Raw genomic sequence first — 16,808 nt, 5'->3', positions numbered from 1 at the left:
CGCCCAACTTCCTCACTCACATTCATCATGTTTTTTAACTTGTGTCAATCTGCGAGATGAGAAAACGATGTTTCAGTGTTGTTTTGTGCATTTCCCTGATTACTTGTGAGGGGTTAAGCAGTTTTTCATGTTTCCTCTTTATCAATTTCCTGTTTATATCTTTTGCCATTTTCTTACCGATTTGTAAAAGTTTTAATATATTGTAGACACTAATTACTAGTTATATAAGCTGCAAATATCTTCTACCACTCTAAGTCTCATCTTTCACTTTTATTATGTCTTTTGATAGGCTAATGTTAATTTCAATGTAGCCAAAATCATCAGTCTTTTCCTTTTTGGTTGATGTTTTTTGTATTTTGTGAAATCTCTCCCTACTCAAGATAATTAAGATATATTCTAAACAATTTAGTTTTGCATTTCATACTTCATCTTTAATCCACTTGGAATTTTTTTGTATGATACAAGGGATCCAATTTTATTTTATTTTATTTTATTTGTTTCGAGATGGAGTTTCACTCTTGTCAGCTGGGCTGGAGTGCAGTGGCGCGATCTTAGCTCTCTGCAACCTCTGCCTCCTGGGTTCAAGCGATTCTCCTGTCTCCGCCTCTGGAGTAGCTGGGATTACAGGTGCTCGCCACCACGCCCAGCTAATTTTTGTATTTCTAGTAGAGATGAGGTTTCTCCATGTTGGCCAGGCTGGTCTCGAACTCCTGACCTCAGGTGATCGACCTGGCTCAGCCTCCCAAAGTACTGCGATTACAGGTGTGAGCCACTGCGCCGGGCCTGTTTTGTTATTAATGACACTACAGTCCTCGCCGTTATCCAACTGTAAGGAAATAATTTCTGAAACATTGAACAGGCCCATGGTAAAGATTCAAGAGTTAAGACTTGAGAAAAATACAGGCTTTGGGATAACAGCTAGGCTCAAATCCCAAACTTAGCTTTCTCTAGCCACATGACCTAGGGCCAATGAGGCTGTATCCTCATTAATATATAACTAAGTAAAAAATTGTTGTAAGGACTAGAAGTAATATAAGAAAAGTGCCAGGCCAGGCACAGTGGCTCATGCCTGTAATCCCAGCACTTTGGGAGGCCGAGGCAGGACCACTTGAGCCCAGGAGTTTAAGACCAGCCTAGGCAGCACAGCAAAACCCTGTCTTACAAAAATTAAAAAATTAGCCGAGCATGGTGGCACACCCCTCTAGTCCCACTATGTGGGAAATGGAGGCAGGAGGATCATTTGAGCCCAGGAGTTTGAGGATACAGTGAGCTATGATCAAACCACTACACTCCAGTCTGGATGACAGAATGAGACTCTGTCTCTTAAGAAAAAAATGTACTTGCCTCTGAGGTCTTAGTTGTGTTCCCGATGGTTAATAGTCATCTGTAATATGATAATACTATTACAACAATTACTATCAGATAAACACAGTATAGTTCTGAATTAAATCATTTTTATTTTGCCAATTTGTAAATTTAAGGTATACAACCAAACCTGAATGATCTTGCTGATTCTTAAAAAGCCTGCAATGTTTCAGGTAGTCCTCATTGTTCACCATTCCCACTTAGGAGTAAGATTCTGCAGTTATCTTTTGCTTAGCTTCCTGTATTCTTATTGCATATGTTAACTCAAAAATCATAAGATCTATAGATTTAGAAAAGGAGAGACTTTGTTTCTTATAAGGAGTTACAGCCTGCAAGGTGGCCATTCTGCAGGCTGGGAAGCATGCCTCCAGCCAAGACCAGATACAGGCACTTCAGAGGAGGAGCTAGAGTAGGAACTTTATGCTGAACAGGTTGGCTAAACATACATATTCAACAAGTTAGAGGAGCGGCTATGAATATTCATGAAGGTGGTCTTGACACATGCATATTAAACAAATATGCATGTTTAACAGACAACCCATGTTCACTTTGGGGTGGAGACTTAACATTTAAATGTATTACAATTAGGTCCTATATCGCAAAACATCTTTTCACGACAGAAAGGTACGTAAGCATGCAATCACTGTACACTGGCCAGAACTAGTCCATGGTCAGCGACCTTATCAGGAGAGTTACTGAAATCGATGAAAGCTGTATTTACGGCTGGTGGGACTGGGTTGTTAGTGTCTGGTGGTCGATGAGTTGCAAATTGTTTTAATATTGTGAGGCCAGTGCTTGTTCAGCTGCTAAAGAAAAAGAAAAACCTTGAAGCATAGTGAGAACATAGTTTATTTTATAAGTGTAGGGATGCATGACTTTTAACCCTTGCCTGGCATGGGCTTACGTCCTGTTTATACTTTGGTATCTTACTGCCATGGAGTCAGTTCCATCAGTCTTATCATCTCCGTGTTTTTAAATTAATTAATTTATTTATTTTTGAGACACAGTTTCACTCTTGTCGCCCAGGCTGGAGAGCAATGGCACGATCTCCGCTCACTGCAAACTCCGCCTCCCGGGTTCAAACGATTCTCCTGCCTCAGCCTCCCAAGTAGCTGGGATTACAGGTGCGTGCCACCAGGCCCGACTAATTTTTGTAATTTTTTAGTAGAGAAAGGGTTTCACCATGTTTGCCAGACCTCAGGTGATCCACCTGCTTCGGCCTCCCAAGTGCTGGGATTACTTACAGGTGTGAGCCACCGCTCCCGGCCTCTATTTTGTGTGGCCAGTCAGCTGTCTCCTCTAAATCACAAAAGGGGGAGGGTATAACCAGCTCCATCTGACCTCCCATCCCGTTATGTCTGGCCACTCGGTTGCTAAGATTTTTCTGGTGTCTCCTTGGCGAAAAGGGGGTCTGTTCAGTTGTCGGAGGGCTTAAGATTTTAAATTTACAGACTTCGAAGAAGGGAACAAGATACACGTGTAAGGGAATAAGAGGAAGTTACCCCGAGTCTGAGTCAGTGCTTCCTTCTCCACCGTGTAACTCCAACTTAAGAGTTACTGCCACTCGGCTTTTATTGGCCACGTCTCTCCTGGGAAGGGAGGCAAGGGACGAAATGGCGAGGGAGACATGGTTTTTGCTAGGGAAGCCTCGGCCCAGGACGCAGCGCCACCCGTTTTCCAATCAGCGCCGCGAACTGCATTCCTCCTAGGTCTCTTTCAGTAGAGACCTTTTAATAATAAATACTATTACTTTTCTTTACAATTCACACTTGCGGTCATTATTTCAGTCGAGCTTTTCAACAGCTCTGTGAGATAGGTATTATTTCTATTTCGGAGAAGAGAGAGCAGTGCCCTTGAGCCACAGGGCTCATACATCGGAGCCTATCACCACTCCGAATCTTAATCTCCCGGGATGACCGCAGACCGGCGGCCCAGGACCACTGCTCCAGCCGTTTCCCCAGGTAATCCACCTGCCTTGGGTTACCTTTTCGCGCGGCCCAGTTAGCCGCAACCAGCCGCCATTTACCCGCTTTCCCCAAACCAGGAAAATCACAGAAACGCAGGTGCGCGGCCAGTCTCTTCCACGCCTGGGAGCGCAGAGCCTACAGACCTAGGCCGCCCAAGTCCCCTCACCCCAAGGGCTACCCAAGAACCCCGACTAGGCTGTTTGGCTGACTGAGGCGCCCAACGCCCACCCGAACTCAATCGCCAGGGAAATTCCCCACTACCAGCTCGCCCGCCCGGTGTTCACAGGCCGCTCTAGCCGGGCTCAGAGAGACGGCAGTCTCGTTGCTCCCGGCTTGACGTCATCGGCAAGCGCCGCAGCGCAGTGGCGGGCACGCGCAGCCGAGAAGATGTCTCCGACGCCGCCGCTCTTCAGTTTGCCCGAAGCGCGGACGCGGTTTACGGTGAGCTGTAGGCGGGAGGGTGCAGGCCTGACCCGGCGCTATGCTTTGCCCTCTTCTCCCTGAAATTACTCGAATTTTGCCCTGGGGTAAAGCGAGACAGAGGTGTGTCCGCCTCAGCGTCCGCTCCGGGCCCCGTCGTAGGTTGAGGGGTAAGGAAAGACGCGCTACCCGCCTCTTCTTTGCGGGCTGGGCTGTCAGCCTCCGCCCACCCGCCAGCGGGTCCCCGGACTCCGCGTGCTGGGCGCGTCGGCTCCCCGCTTGGAGTGCCCACCTGCAGACTACTTCTGGTCGGGTCTATCCCCTCAGCTCGTTTAGTGGGGCAGGTGTCTCGAGAAGGGGAAGGGGAGCTGCTGAAGGGGGAGGGTGGGAGTGGTTTCAGTCCAAAGACCTGGCTCCCGCCCCAGCCTTCCGAGCTGCCAAGTGCTTGTTCCCGCCGTCTCTTCACCACCCCTTAACCCACCGTGTCTCCTCCTAAGAGATCAATGAGGAGATCCTAAGCGGGAAAACGCAGATAGAGCACCTTGGGAAGGGTAACTAGATGCTATTTTATTCTTGCTCAATGTGGAAGGGTGGTTTTGAGCATTTGGTAAACCCTTGACAGCGCACTTTCTCATTTAACTATTAGAGTAACACTGTGAAGCAGGCTACGTTGATTATTCCTGGTACATGAGATAGAAGCTGACATCCCCAAAAAACTTGTGACTTCACTCGTTTTTCTGACTTTAGACACTCTATTCTTTTTATGTTGCTCGTCACGGCAACGTAAGTATGAAGGACACTTTTAAGTTACCTGACTCTATTAGTCTCTAGCATTTGCACCAACATTTCAAGGCATTCGACTACTCAGGTATTCAGCTGTGGTTAGGTAGTTATAGGGATGCCAGGATGAAAATTCCGTGAAAGAAAAATTCATCCTTTGTAGTAAGTAGTTTTCTTGTTTATGTGTGTGTGTATATATATGTATATACACACACACTTTTTTTAATGGATTATATTTTGTGTATGTCATCATAATCGTTTTCCTTGTGTGCATTTTGCTGCAATCTCTGGTGCTTTGAAAGCCTGCTAAGAGTAACTGTTAGGACTCTCCAAGATCATATTAGCGGCCGGGCGCGGTGGCTCACGCCTGTAAATCCAGTACTTTGGGAGGCGGAGGCGGGCAGATCACCTGAGGTCAGGAGTTCAAGGTCAGCCTGGCCAACATGGCGAAACCCTGTCTCTACTAAAAGTACAAAAATTAGCCAGGCGTGGTGGTGGGCGCCTGTAATCCCATCTACTTGGGAGGCTGAGGCCGGAGAATCGCTTGAACCCAGACAGCGGAGGTTGCAGTGAGCCAAGATCATGCCAGTGCACAATACCTGGGCAACAGAGGGAGACTCCATCTCAAAAAAACAAACAAAAAAATTCGTACTAGCCCTGAAAAGGACCATTAAATTGGAGATCATCTAGTTCAGTGTTTCTCAAGCTTCTTGTGAAATGCAGATTCTGGCTCAGTAAGTCTGGAAGGGGGCCTGAGATTCTGCATTTCTACCAGCTTCCTAGATGATGCCACTACAGCTGCTGCTGGTAGTAAAAATCTACAACAACCCTCTTATTTAACTGGTGATGAAAATGAAGCACAAAGAGATAAAGGGACAGGCCCCAAATTACTCAGCCTGTTAGTGGCAGAGCAAGGAATGGACACGTTTTGGATAAATGTAATTCCTGTGAGGTAATAAGATGACTTTTTAAGTGTATGTGAGTGTTCATAGAATGAATGCCTTTTGCAGTATTTTTGTCTTTAAGTTATGATTCCTTTAAGACAATCTGCAGATTGTCAGCATGGTTTTATTGAGTGCTGCATATCGGGGACTGAACAAGATTCCTAGAGGAGGCAAGACTTGACCTGGGTGTGGAAGAATGGGTAGAATTTGGATGAGCAGGTAGGAAGAGCAACATGAATGTGTGAATACACTAGAATGAGTTTGATAGAAAATGATGAAAAATGACTAGATTTTAGTGCAAAGTATGTGTTAGGGAGTATTGGGAATTAAGGTTGGGTAAATTGAGTGGGATAACATTATCAAGGACCTTGAGGAAGCTATGAAGCTTCAAAACTAAAACGTGCAAATAAGGAGCCATTTAGAGATTTTTTTTTTTTTAACACAATACTGTCATGAATATGATATTTAAAGAGATAGTAGGAGGGAAAACCTAGAATGAAAAAGCCCAGCAAGGAAGCTCTTGCCAAATTTAAAGTGATGAGTATCCATATCATTAAGTAGCGTTGGAATAAGGATTACTGAGATAATGACTGATAGGTAATTTTTCCCAGGTATAAGCTTTTTTTAGTTAGAAAGATACACTATCAATGAATGATATATTTTTCAGCAAATAATAAGCAGAATCTTTACAAGTATTTGCCATTTTAATTTTTTTTAGAAGTCTACCAGAGAGGCCTTGAACAACAAAAACATCAAGCCATTGTTAAGTACCTTCAGCCAGGTACCTGGCAGGTAAGGCATTGATATCTATGAAAACTACTTGCCTGAATCTTTACACATACTCTGAGCTGTTTGAAAAATGAGGATGTCTTTTGTTTTTAATAGTGAAAATGAAAAAAAATGTACCCTTGACCAAGCTTTCAGAGGTGTTCTAGAAGAAGAAATTGTAAGTATGTTTTTCCATTGTTAAAATTTTGCTGACAAATTAATAAACGATGTTATTTAAAAATTGCTTTTTTTCTTTTTTTTTTTTTTGAGACGAAGTCTCGCTCTGCCGCCCAGGCTGGAGTGCAGTGGCCAGATCTCAGCTCACTGCAAGCTCCGCCTCCCGGGTTCACGCCATTCTCCTGCCTCAGCCTCCCAAGTAGTTGGGACTACAGGCGCCCGCCACCGCGCCCGGCTAGTTTTTTTGTATTTTTTAGTAGAGACGGGGTTTCACCGTGTTAGCCAGGATGGTCTCGATCTCCTGACCTCGTGATCCGCCCGTCTCGGCCTCCCAAAGTGCTGCGATTACAGGCTTGAGCCACCGCGTCCGGCCGCTTTTTTTCTTAGAATGGATATTTAAACATCTTTTTTTAGAGTAAGCTTTCTGCTTTGTAAAAGTTGACTTGACAGTATACGAGTTCTGTAAGGATTTTGATAGCACAGGTACATTCTCAGGGTTTGGTTTAATAAATGACAAGAGCCCTGTCCAAGTGAGATAAGAAAAATTGACATGAGGTCTTAGGAAGAACTAGAGGTGAAGGTGGGCTCTCTCACTTTCCCATGTAAACAGTGACACATCCTGTAGTGGCATGAAAGGTCTAGTCCAAGAATATTTAGCTTAGGAGCTGGGATTCCATTCCTTCATTTTCCTCTGGCATCCTCCTCATCAGTAAACTTATGTAAATAAGGGCTCTCCAACTTCACGAGAGAAGTCTAACCATGAAAAATCTGAATTTATTTACCAATAATGGGGCACCTTATGAAAGGAAAAGTTTCAACAGTTTATTCTTGGTCAAGCAAAGGTTGAGTCCCCAAAAGCTATATTACCTTCTATTGGCCATAATACAGTGTCCCTTTCTCTCAGACAATTCTGATTCAAAAATGATTCTTTCCTTTTCTTCCATTGAAAGGCATTGGGCAAGTTATTTTCCTTTTCTGTGCTTCAGTTTCTTTTGAAAGAGGGGAAATACCGTTCTTTCAGTGTTATTGTATATGAAACAGCACTTAATGAACGCTCAGTAAATGCTGGTTATTACAATTTTATAAAACCTAAGCACTGCCTTCCTTCTATTAAAACCACCCCTCAGACACATGGGTGTATTAGTAGTTAATTCCCCTAGCCCTGCCTTTGCCCTGTGCTACCGGCTGAGTTATGGCTTCAGCACTTCTGTCCTTGATTAGCTTATAGCCTTCATCTTACCAATATAACCATTTTCCTGAGACCATTGGATTTTGAATGAGTCACCTACTTGTTACTTGACATACTTCTACAACTACTGATTCTATATGTTACTGTTGAATTTTTGTAACTTCATATTAGAAAATATTTTCTATAAGAAATGTAGTATTCCGTATTTGTGATAGTCAATATAATATCAGAGTACATGTGTTTACTGTTACCAAGTTTAGTCTGAACTCTTGCCCCTAAATTAAATTGTTTCTCCTCTGTTGGTAGATAAATCATTCATCATGTGAAAACGTTTTAGCTATTATTTCTCTTGCTATTGGGGGAGTAACTGAAGGTAAGTATGGTTCTGTTTTGTTTTGTTTAAAGTAGTCTTGGACATGACATGCTTTATTTAAAACGTCTTCTCCCCATACTTCTCCACATCTGATTTTGTTTATTCTTCAAGTTCTACCTGACTCCCAGCTTTACCAAGAAGTCCCAATTGAATTAGTTCACTCTTATTTCTCATCTCTATTATGCAGTGCACATTTTGGCACTTTCTTTGTCCTCCAGTTGTTTTGTTCATTCAGTAAATCTTTATTGAGCATCTACTATGTGCCTGGTACTGAGCTAGGACCTGGAGATTCAATGGTGAATAAAACATATTCCCCTGCTTATGTGGAGCTAATGGAAGAAACAGATGTATGCATACCTTACTTTGGTGTAAGTACTATGGTCGAAGTGGGAATGAAGTGTAGTTAGAGGGAATAGAGCCAACATGTCTCTCTAAACTTCAGTCTAAAGGAATCAGGAGAGATTTTAGAAAAGAACATGAGAACTAGAATGTGAAGTATGAAGAATTTGTCAGACATACTAAGAAGGGAGTAGCTAGAGAATTGTGTAGAGCAGGAGGAGGAGAGGACAATGAGAATGATGAGGAAAGAAGCTGGTTAGGTCCATTTATAAAGGGCATTAGGTGCCATACTAAAGAGCAGCTGCAGATGAATGATTCCATTTGAAGTGACTGCTGGCAGGAAAACTGGGCAGGGGCCTGTTAAAATGGCTGTATGCGATAGCTTTAGAAGACTGGGTAAACAGTGCACATAGTACACAGTGCCTGACACATAATGGGAGCTCATTAAATACTTGCAGAAAGAAGAAATTAAAAATTAATTTATCAGCATTCTTCTTTAACCATTTGGTTAAAATACTCATTTGATTAATTCAAATAATGTATATGAAAACTCCTTTTTAATCTGTAAAGCATTATTCACATTATGTGTTATTTTGATGCTTCTATTAAAAACTGGCACACACCTCCCAGTATAGGGGCAAACTATTTTGTGAACTTAAGTTCATAAATTCACGTTGTTAAACTTTTATACAAGTTGCCTAATCATTCATTCATTCATTAGGCATTGTTAGATAAGTTCCACAATGTAATGTTCCTGTCTAGTTTCTGTCAATTTTCAGTGTGTCCTTAGTTCATTGATTAACTTTATACATTACTCTTGTACAGCTGGTGATGTTTTTAATGAAGAAGTTGTACAAAGTCTAGTCTATACTTGGAACTTTTGAGAAGGATAAGGACTTAAGAGCTTAAACTGTAAAGGCATAAATGCATTTTTATTTTAGGGAGAATTTTTGTTTTTGAGACAGATTATAATTGTTTGCTTATGTGACATGTTTTTAAATTATCCATAAATATATTTTGTTAAATTCAATTTGGCCGATATTTATTGAGCTTCTGTTTGGTGTGAGACACTACTGGTTAAAGCGTATGAAAATGCCTAACCTTAAAAAGCTCATAGTCTACATTCAAAGGTCACTGGTTAGGATGTGCCAAATGCTACAGTGTATTTATGTAGAGTGTGTTTCAAAAGCATAGATAAAGTAGCCTGCTTCAAGATACCAGAGTTATTTAGATGAGCAGACATTCACTCTATGCTTAGAAAGATGGAGTTGAAATTTACCATGTGGTAAAGAGGAGGAAGAGTATTTACACAGAAAACAACATTGTAAACAAAACCATGGAAGGATGAACATGTCATGGTGTTTGGGAGCTGCGGAGTGGGAACTAGGGAGGGATGTCTGTGGCCCAGGTAAGGGTAGAGAGAGATTGGTGTGGAAGCTGGGACACAGGTTGTGAAAGCTCTTGGGGGAATCACACTGTAACCCAGTGGTTCCCAGACTTGCTGGCTCATCAGAACCACCAGTGAATCTATTTTTAGATGAGATTCCCAAACCTTGCTTAGTTCTACTGACTCAGAATTTTGGTAGTAGAATCTAGAAAAAGTTCTCTAATTATTTAATGTGAGTTAACTTATTCCAGGCTGTACTGCAGCTAAGGGCAGAGAGTATGCTTCTCAAATCTCTTGGATGTGCAGGGTATATAATATTGAATCTAAGTATTGTTCGGGACTTTCGAGGTCACCTAGTCCCGTCTCATCTCTGGCCTAGACCGCTTCCCTGCTGTAACATCCCTGATGGGTGGTCATTCAGCCTCTGCTGAATCATGCTCATTAGTGGAGCTCACTGTTTGAGTCCTGTTAGACAAGTGTGGTTATTGGTGTGTTCCCTTGTATTGAGTTGAAATCTGCTGTTTTATTCCACCACTGCTTTTCGGCAATATCCCTCACATCACATTCCAGATATGATCTTACTAGTGCAGAGTACAGCTGGAAAGATTTCTTCCTTTTTCTAGATATAGTGTATTAATGCACTGTTTTGGACTTAGATCACCCTAGATATTTTTCCCCATATACCATGCCTAAGTAACTACTTTTCTTAAACACTTATGAGTGTTAGTAAGTACCCATTGCCTTAAAATAGAAGGAAGGATGAGTAGGGATATAAAAGTATTTCTAGGTAGTCTGAATAGACTAAATAGACCTTTTCTTAAGAATATCTTAATTTTGTTGTTCTTTAAACAGTAACTTTCTACTTTTCCATTCTTTCCCCTGAAACAATACTGTTATTTTAAATGTTAAATCATAGTTAATATCAAACCTTGTTATTTTTTGAAGATAATCTTTTCAAATCACAAAGACAATTTAGCAACACTACAAAACATTTGGAAATGAGAAAAAGGGAAAACAGTACTCATAATTCCTCTACTTTTAAAAACCATTCATCTGGTATAATGGTTTTAGTTTCTATAGTCTTTTAAGAATTTTTTTATTGTGATAATCATATGTACATACAATTTTGAATCCTGCCTTTTTCACTTAGCATTATATCCTAAGCATTTTTCCAAGTTATTATAGTCGTTATAACCATCGTTTTTAATTGGCTGCATTATATTCTTTTGAATAGCTTAGTGGTGAAGAAAACAGACTGTGGAGCCAGACTGCCTGGGTTCGTATCCCAGCTCTGCCACTTACTGGCTCTGTGATCTTGGGCAAGTTATTTAACCTCTCTGTGTCTCAATTTTCCCATTCTATAAAATGCAAATAATGATATGCTCTACTTCATAGGGTTATAAGGATTAAATGTGTTAGTATATGTAAAGTACTTAGTGTGCCTGACATATAGTAAATGCTCTAGATCTTGTCAAGAATTATTGTCATCATTACTGAGTGCACATATCAAAAATTACTTAAATATGTCCTGTTTGGGGACTTGTAGGCTGCTTCCACTTCTTGTCCTTTTAAAACTTTGTTATGAGTAACAAAGTGTACCTTTTAAGATATTCTTCAGTATTATTTTTCATAGGCTGTTTTACTCTAATGTTTTTTTAAACTTTTAAACTGGCTTGTGCTCCACTTGAAGGTATTTGTACCGCATCTACACCTTTTGTATTGTTGGGAGATGTTTTGGATTGTCTTCCTTTGGATCAGTGTGACACAATATTCACTTTTGTGGAAAAAAATGTTGCTACTTGGAAATCAGTAAGTGCCTTAGTTTCTTTTCCTGCTAACTTTGTATTTCTGTAGATTCAGAGTTCTGAGGGTAGATTTAAAAAAAGAAATTATTTGTAGTATTGCTGATCGCCAACAAGTTTGTGCCTATGAAAAAATTATATACTGCTCTCTTGGGAGAGCCAAGTAAAAACCATGTGTGGAGAAAAACTTGAAATACAAAATTTGATTTAATTTGAGTAATAAAAACTAACTTGAAAATTCACACTTTCACATGTTAAAAACAGTATCATGTTTTCTTATCTTATATCTGAAAATATTTTCATTTCATTGAAAATGTTATTTACTTTAAAAAAGTGTAAGTGGCATAGTAGATTCTCAGTGCATGTTAGTGTTCTTTAATATTTTACTTCCTGCAACTTATTGAAGAATGTGTAACAAGTTCAGAAGAAGAGTGATAATTTCCATCTTAATTTCAGAATACATTCTATTCTGCTGGGAAAAATTACTTACTACGTATGTGCAATGGTAAGTAATTGAGTGATTAAATGATAGCTTTTTAAAATGTAAATATGCCCAGAAAAACATGTGGTTGAATTAAATACCAGTGATAACATTTTAAAAATAGATTAGGTATTTGTATTTTTAACTAACAGTCTGATTTATTAGAACTCATTCACTTTAAGCTGTTTTTGTTCTGGGCATAAACTTAATGAAAGTCAGAAACATGTAGTAAAGTTTCTTTTTCATGTCATGTTGAACTTGTTTTGTTCCTAATTTCTAGTACTTTTTTGTGGCAGTGGTTTCTGCCCCCATTTTAAGAACTACTGCTTTAGGAAAATACTCTTGACAAACTGGTTTAGAAACTTTTAGGTATGGTTGTAATAAACATAGAATTATCTTTTCTGTGTAACGTTCATTTTCATATATCATTAGATCTCCTAAGAAGATTGTCTAAATCCCAGAATACAGTCTTCTGTGGACGGATTCAGCTCTTTTTGGCCAGGCTTTTCCCACTGTCTGAGAAATCAGGTAAGCTTTTATGCATTAAATGAGTTTTCTGCAGGAAAATCTTTTCCAGTTTTTAATAGATTAAAATCTGTCATGATAATGAGAAAAATGGTTCTAAAAAGTTGAAAGACATCATAGAAATTGTCACTTTATTTTCTTTTACTTATAAATAGTTATAGCAGTCCTAGTATATAATACAGGTAATCTTGAAACAAAGTCATGGATTCTTTTAAGTTCAAAGCTTATTAACGTACAGTTGAATCATACTGAAACATGTAGATATAAACCGTCACATCTATATTTCGTAATGTATGCCTATTTTTGTGTTTCCATTTTCTCTCTCAGTCACGACTACTTAGCTATATAGACTTCCTTTCATTTCTCTTTTTTAACAGATTTTTATTGTGAAATATAATGCTTATATAGAAAAGTACATAAAGCAAATAATAATGAAACAAATACTGTATAACCACTCTGTAGCTCCTGAAATGGGACATTGCTTATTCTCCAGAGCCTTCCCCCTCCCCAGTCGGTTCAGATATGCGAGATTTTAATATCTCATTGCTTCAGTTCTCTTTTTCTTAATGCTGGGCTAATATACCACCTATTTTATATGTTGTGAGGATTAAATGAATTAAAACACGTGAAGAGCTTACAGTAGTGCCTGAGTATGGTTAGTATACACATATGTCTTTCCTAGCTCTGGTCTCTGAGAGGGCCGCAGAAGTAGTGATACTCCAGTAGCAATGAGCACATCTTCTCAAATGTAGATCATGAGGTCAGGAGATCGAGACCATCCTGGCTAACCCGGTGAAACCCCGTCTCTACTAAAAAATACAAAAAACTAGCCAGGCGAGGTGGCGGGCGCCTGTAGTCCCAGCTACTTGGGAGGCTGAGGCAGGAGAATGGCGTAAACCCGGGAGGTGGAGCTTGCAGTGAGCTGAGATCCGGCCACTGCACTCCAGCCTGGGCGACAGAGCGAGACTCCGTCTCAGGAAAGAAAGAAAAAAAAATCACTATGGTAGCTATAGCCTCATGAAATGTATTTCTTAGATAACAGGACTTGAAAGTTGAAATAACCCTTTGATTCATTGGCTACAAAATGGATGATGTATTAGCAGGCATGAAAACAACATTAATTTCCTTGTGCATCTCCATCAAAGCTCTTGGGTGACCAGGTGCATTGTGAATAAGCAATAACATTGTGAAAGGAGATCTTTTTTTTTCTGAGCAGTAAGTCTCAACAGTGGCCTTAAAATGTTCAGTAAACCATGCTATAAACAGATGTGCTGTCATCAGGGTTTGTCTTTATGGATGGAGCCCAAGGCAGAGTAGATTTAGCATAATTCTCAGGAGCCCCAGGATTTTCAGAATGGTAAATGAACATTGGCTTCAACTTAAAGTCACCAGCTGCGTTAGCCCTTAACAAGAAAGTCAGCCTGTTCCTTGAAGGCAGGCAGTGACTTCTCTCTAGCTATGAAAGTCCTGGACGGCATCTTCCAATATCAGAATGTTTCATCTGCATTGAAAAATCTGTTAAGTGTAGACGCCTTCATCAATGTTCTTAGCTAGATCTTCTGATAACTTACTGCAGCTTCTCCATTGGTAGTTGCTGCTTCACCTTGTACTGTTATGTTACAGAGAGGGCTTTTTTCTTTAAACCTCTTAAACCAATTTCTGCTAGCTTCATACTTTTCTTCTGTGGTCCTCACCTCTCAGCCTTCACAGAATTGAAGAGAGTTAAAGCTTTTCTCTGGCTAGTTTGCTTGTCTATCCAGACCGCTTAGCCTTTCTCTGTATCAGCAGTAAGGCTGTTTTGCTTTCTTATCATTCATATGTTCACTGGAGTAGCACTTTTAACTTCCCTCAAGAACTTTATCTTTGCATTCACAACTTGGCTGTTAAGCACAAGAGAAATTTCAGCCTGTCTTGACTTTTGATATGCTTTAATTACTAAGCTTAATCATTTCTAGGTTTTTATTTAAAGTGAGAGATGTGAGACTCTTCCCTTTACTTGACACTTAGAGTCCATTGTAGGGTTCTTAGTTGGCCTAAATTCAATATTGTCTTGTCTCAGGGAATAAGGAGACCCAAGGGGAGAGAGAGTCATGGGAACAGTTGGTCAGTGAAGCAGTCAGAACACACACAGCATTTATTGATTAAATTTGCCGTCTTACCAGCTTGGGCAACATGGCGAAAACCCATCTTTACTAAAAATACAAAAAAATTTAGCCAAGCATGGTGGTGCTTGCCTGTAGTCCCAGCTACTCTGGAGGCTGAAGTGGGAGGATCATCTGAGCTTGGGAAGCTGAGCCTGCAGTGAGCCATGATCATGCCACTGCACTGCAGCCTGGGTGACAGGAGTGAGTCGCTGTCCAAAAAAGAAAGAAAAAAAGTTTACTGTCTTAGATGGGTGCAGTTTGTGGCAAAAAACAAATCTGTGGCAAAAAACAATGACAATGCTAACCTCAAAGATCACTGATCACAGATCATCGTAACAGATATGATAATAATGAAAAAGTTTGAAATATTGTGAGAATTACCAAAATGTGACAGAGGAAGTGAGCATATGCTGTTGGAAAAATGGTGCTGATAGACTTGCATGGTACAGGGTTGCCATTCAATTTATTTAAAAAACAAGAAACTGTGAAGAGCAACAAAACAAGGTATGCCCATACTCCAAAGGTACTTTTAAGAAATGAAGTTTTGAAAGGATTTGAAAATCAAATGTGTTCATTTTGACTGCTCTTTAATTATGGATTTAGCATTTTGTAGTTTTGATTATGACACAAGTTACATTCGTACGTAAGTTTAGGTGTCACTGGACTTGCTTTGAATCTTCTTTGGTTTTTTTTTTTTTTTACTAGGTCTTAACTTACAGAGTCAGTTTAATCTGGAAAATGTCACTGTTTTCAATACCAATGAGCAGGAAAGCACCCTGGGTCAGAAGGTGAGGCTGATTTGAAACCTTCTCAGATAACGTATTTACAGGTTTGTTATTAAGATAACTTATGTGGGGCCAGGCACAGTGGCTCACACTTGTAATCCCAGCACTTTGGGAGGCTGAGATGGGCAGATCACTTGAGCATAAGAGTTCAAGACCAGCCTGGGCAACATGGCAAATCCCCATTTCTATAAAAGAAGTACAATTAGCAGAGCATACCTGAGAGGCTGAGGTGGGCGAATCACCTGAGCCCAGGGAGGTCAAGCTGCAGTGAGCCTTGATCATGCCACTATACTCCAGCCTGGGTGACAGAGGGAGGCCCTGCCTCAAAAAAAAAAAAAAAAAAAAAAAAAAATCATATAAACGAGCCTATAAGTCATCAAAAATTTAAAAACTTTTGACTTTATTTCCAACTTACAGAAATAATGTTTTGTATGTAAAAAATTCAAGCAGTGTTTAAAATAGACTGTACAGTTATTCTGTAATCCAAGGGAGACCATGGTAGATTGTGGCATAGCTTTCTATTAAAGTGGATTAACGAAGTAGCTGTACTTTCTGTTTTGATAGTGTTAATCATAAGGTAGATTATAGAATAGATGTACTTTCTGTTTTAAACGTTGGGTTATTTTTTGCAGAATATGTATTTTTTCTATAAATTTTTATTATTTCTGTAACCACTCATAGCATTCTGTGTCTCACCATACCAGGACTTTTTGGGTATATGTACAAACATGTTGTTTTTCTCCAAAATGAGGTCATTCATACTATTCTGAAATTCACTTTCTTCCTTTAAGATTTAGATTTATCTTCATTTTTAAATGGCCCTTGGTAAATGGATATATCAGAGTGGATATATCACATTTCTCTGCCTGTGGGCATTTAGATTATGTCTGATAGTGAAAAAAAAAGTTAGTGTCCAGGTAGTGTATAATATTGCATCAGTCTGCATCATCTACATCAATTATGCAGATGTCTTTTTAGGATAAATTCCAGTAAGTAAAATTACTGGGTTAAAATATATGCATATTTCATATTTCAATAGCTATTTCCTGGTTACTTCTCAAAGAGGTTATACCAATTTATACAGCCACCAGTGGCACATGGAGAATGCCTTCCCTTTTTCCCCACAGCCTCACCCCAACAGTGTGAATTATCAATTTTTTTAAAATATTGGCTTAATTGATGTATATATTTGAAAAATAAGTCTTCTTAGTTTTAATTACATTTTGTTGATCATTATTGGTGTTAAGGAACTTCTTATATGTTGATTGGGATTTATTTTTCTTCTGTGAATTACCTATTCATGCTATTTGCTCATTTTATTGTTGAACTGTCTTTGTGCGTTTCCAAAACATTTAGGCCTTT

The 16,808-nt window shown here is 39.7% G+C and overlaps 1 protein-coding gene across 1 annotated transcript in view; it reads left to right on the top strand.

The window, feature by feature from the left end:
• Positions 1-3,649: 3,649 nt before the first annotated feature.
• THOC1 (THO complex subunit 1) overlaps positions 3,650-16,808 on the top strand; it is a 51,856-nt gene continuing 38,697 nt past the window's right edge. Inside the window, exons 1-8 of the mRNA XM_050767639.1 lie at positions 3,650-3,773; positions 6,195-6,268; positions 6,362-6,422; positions 7,917-7,983; positions 11,400-11,518; positions 11,968-12,016; positions 12,425-12,520; positions 15,367-15,449. Of these exons, the coding sequence (XP_050623596.1) occupies positions 3,720-3,773; positions 6,195-6,268; positions 6,362-6,422; positions 7,917-7,983; positions 11,400-11,518; positions 11,968-12,016; positions 12,425-12,520; positions 15,367-15,449 (603 nt within the window). The 5' untranslated portion in view covers positions 3,650-3,719. The remainder of the gene's footprint in view (positions 3,774-6,194; positions 6,269-6,361; positions 6,423-7,916; positions 7,984-11,399; positions 11,519-11,967; positions 12,017-12,424; positions 12,521-15,366; positions 15,450-16,808) is intronic.

Source organism: Macaca thibetana, chromosome 18 (assembly GCF_024542745.1).
Source record: "Macaca thibetana thibetana isolate TM-01 chromosome 18, ASM2454274v1, whole genome shotgun sequence".
Lineage (NCBI taxonomy): Eukaryota > Metazoa > Chordata > Mammalia > Primates > Cercopithecidae > Macaca > Macaca thibetana.
This window is presented reverse-complemented; position numbering and strand designations above follow the sequence as displayed.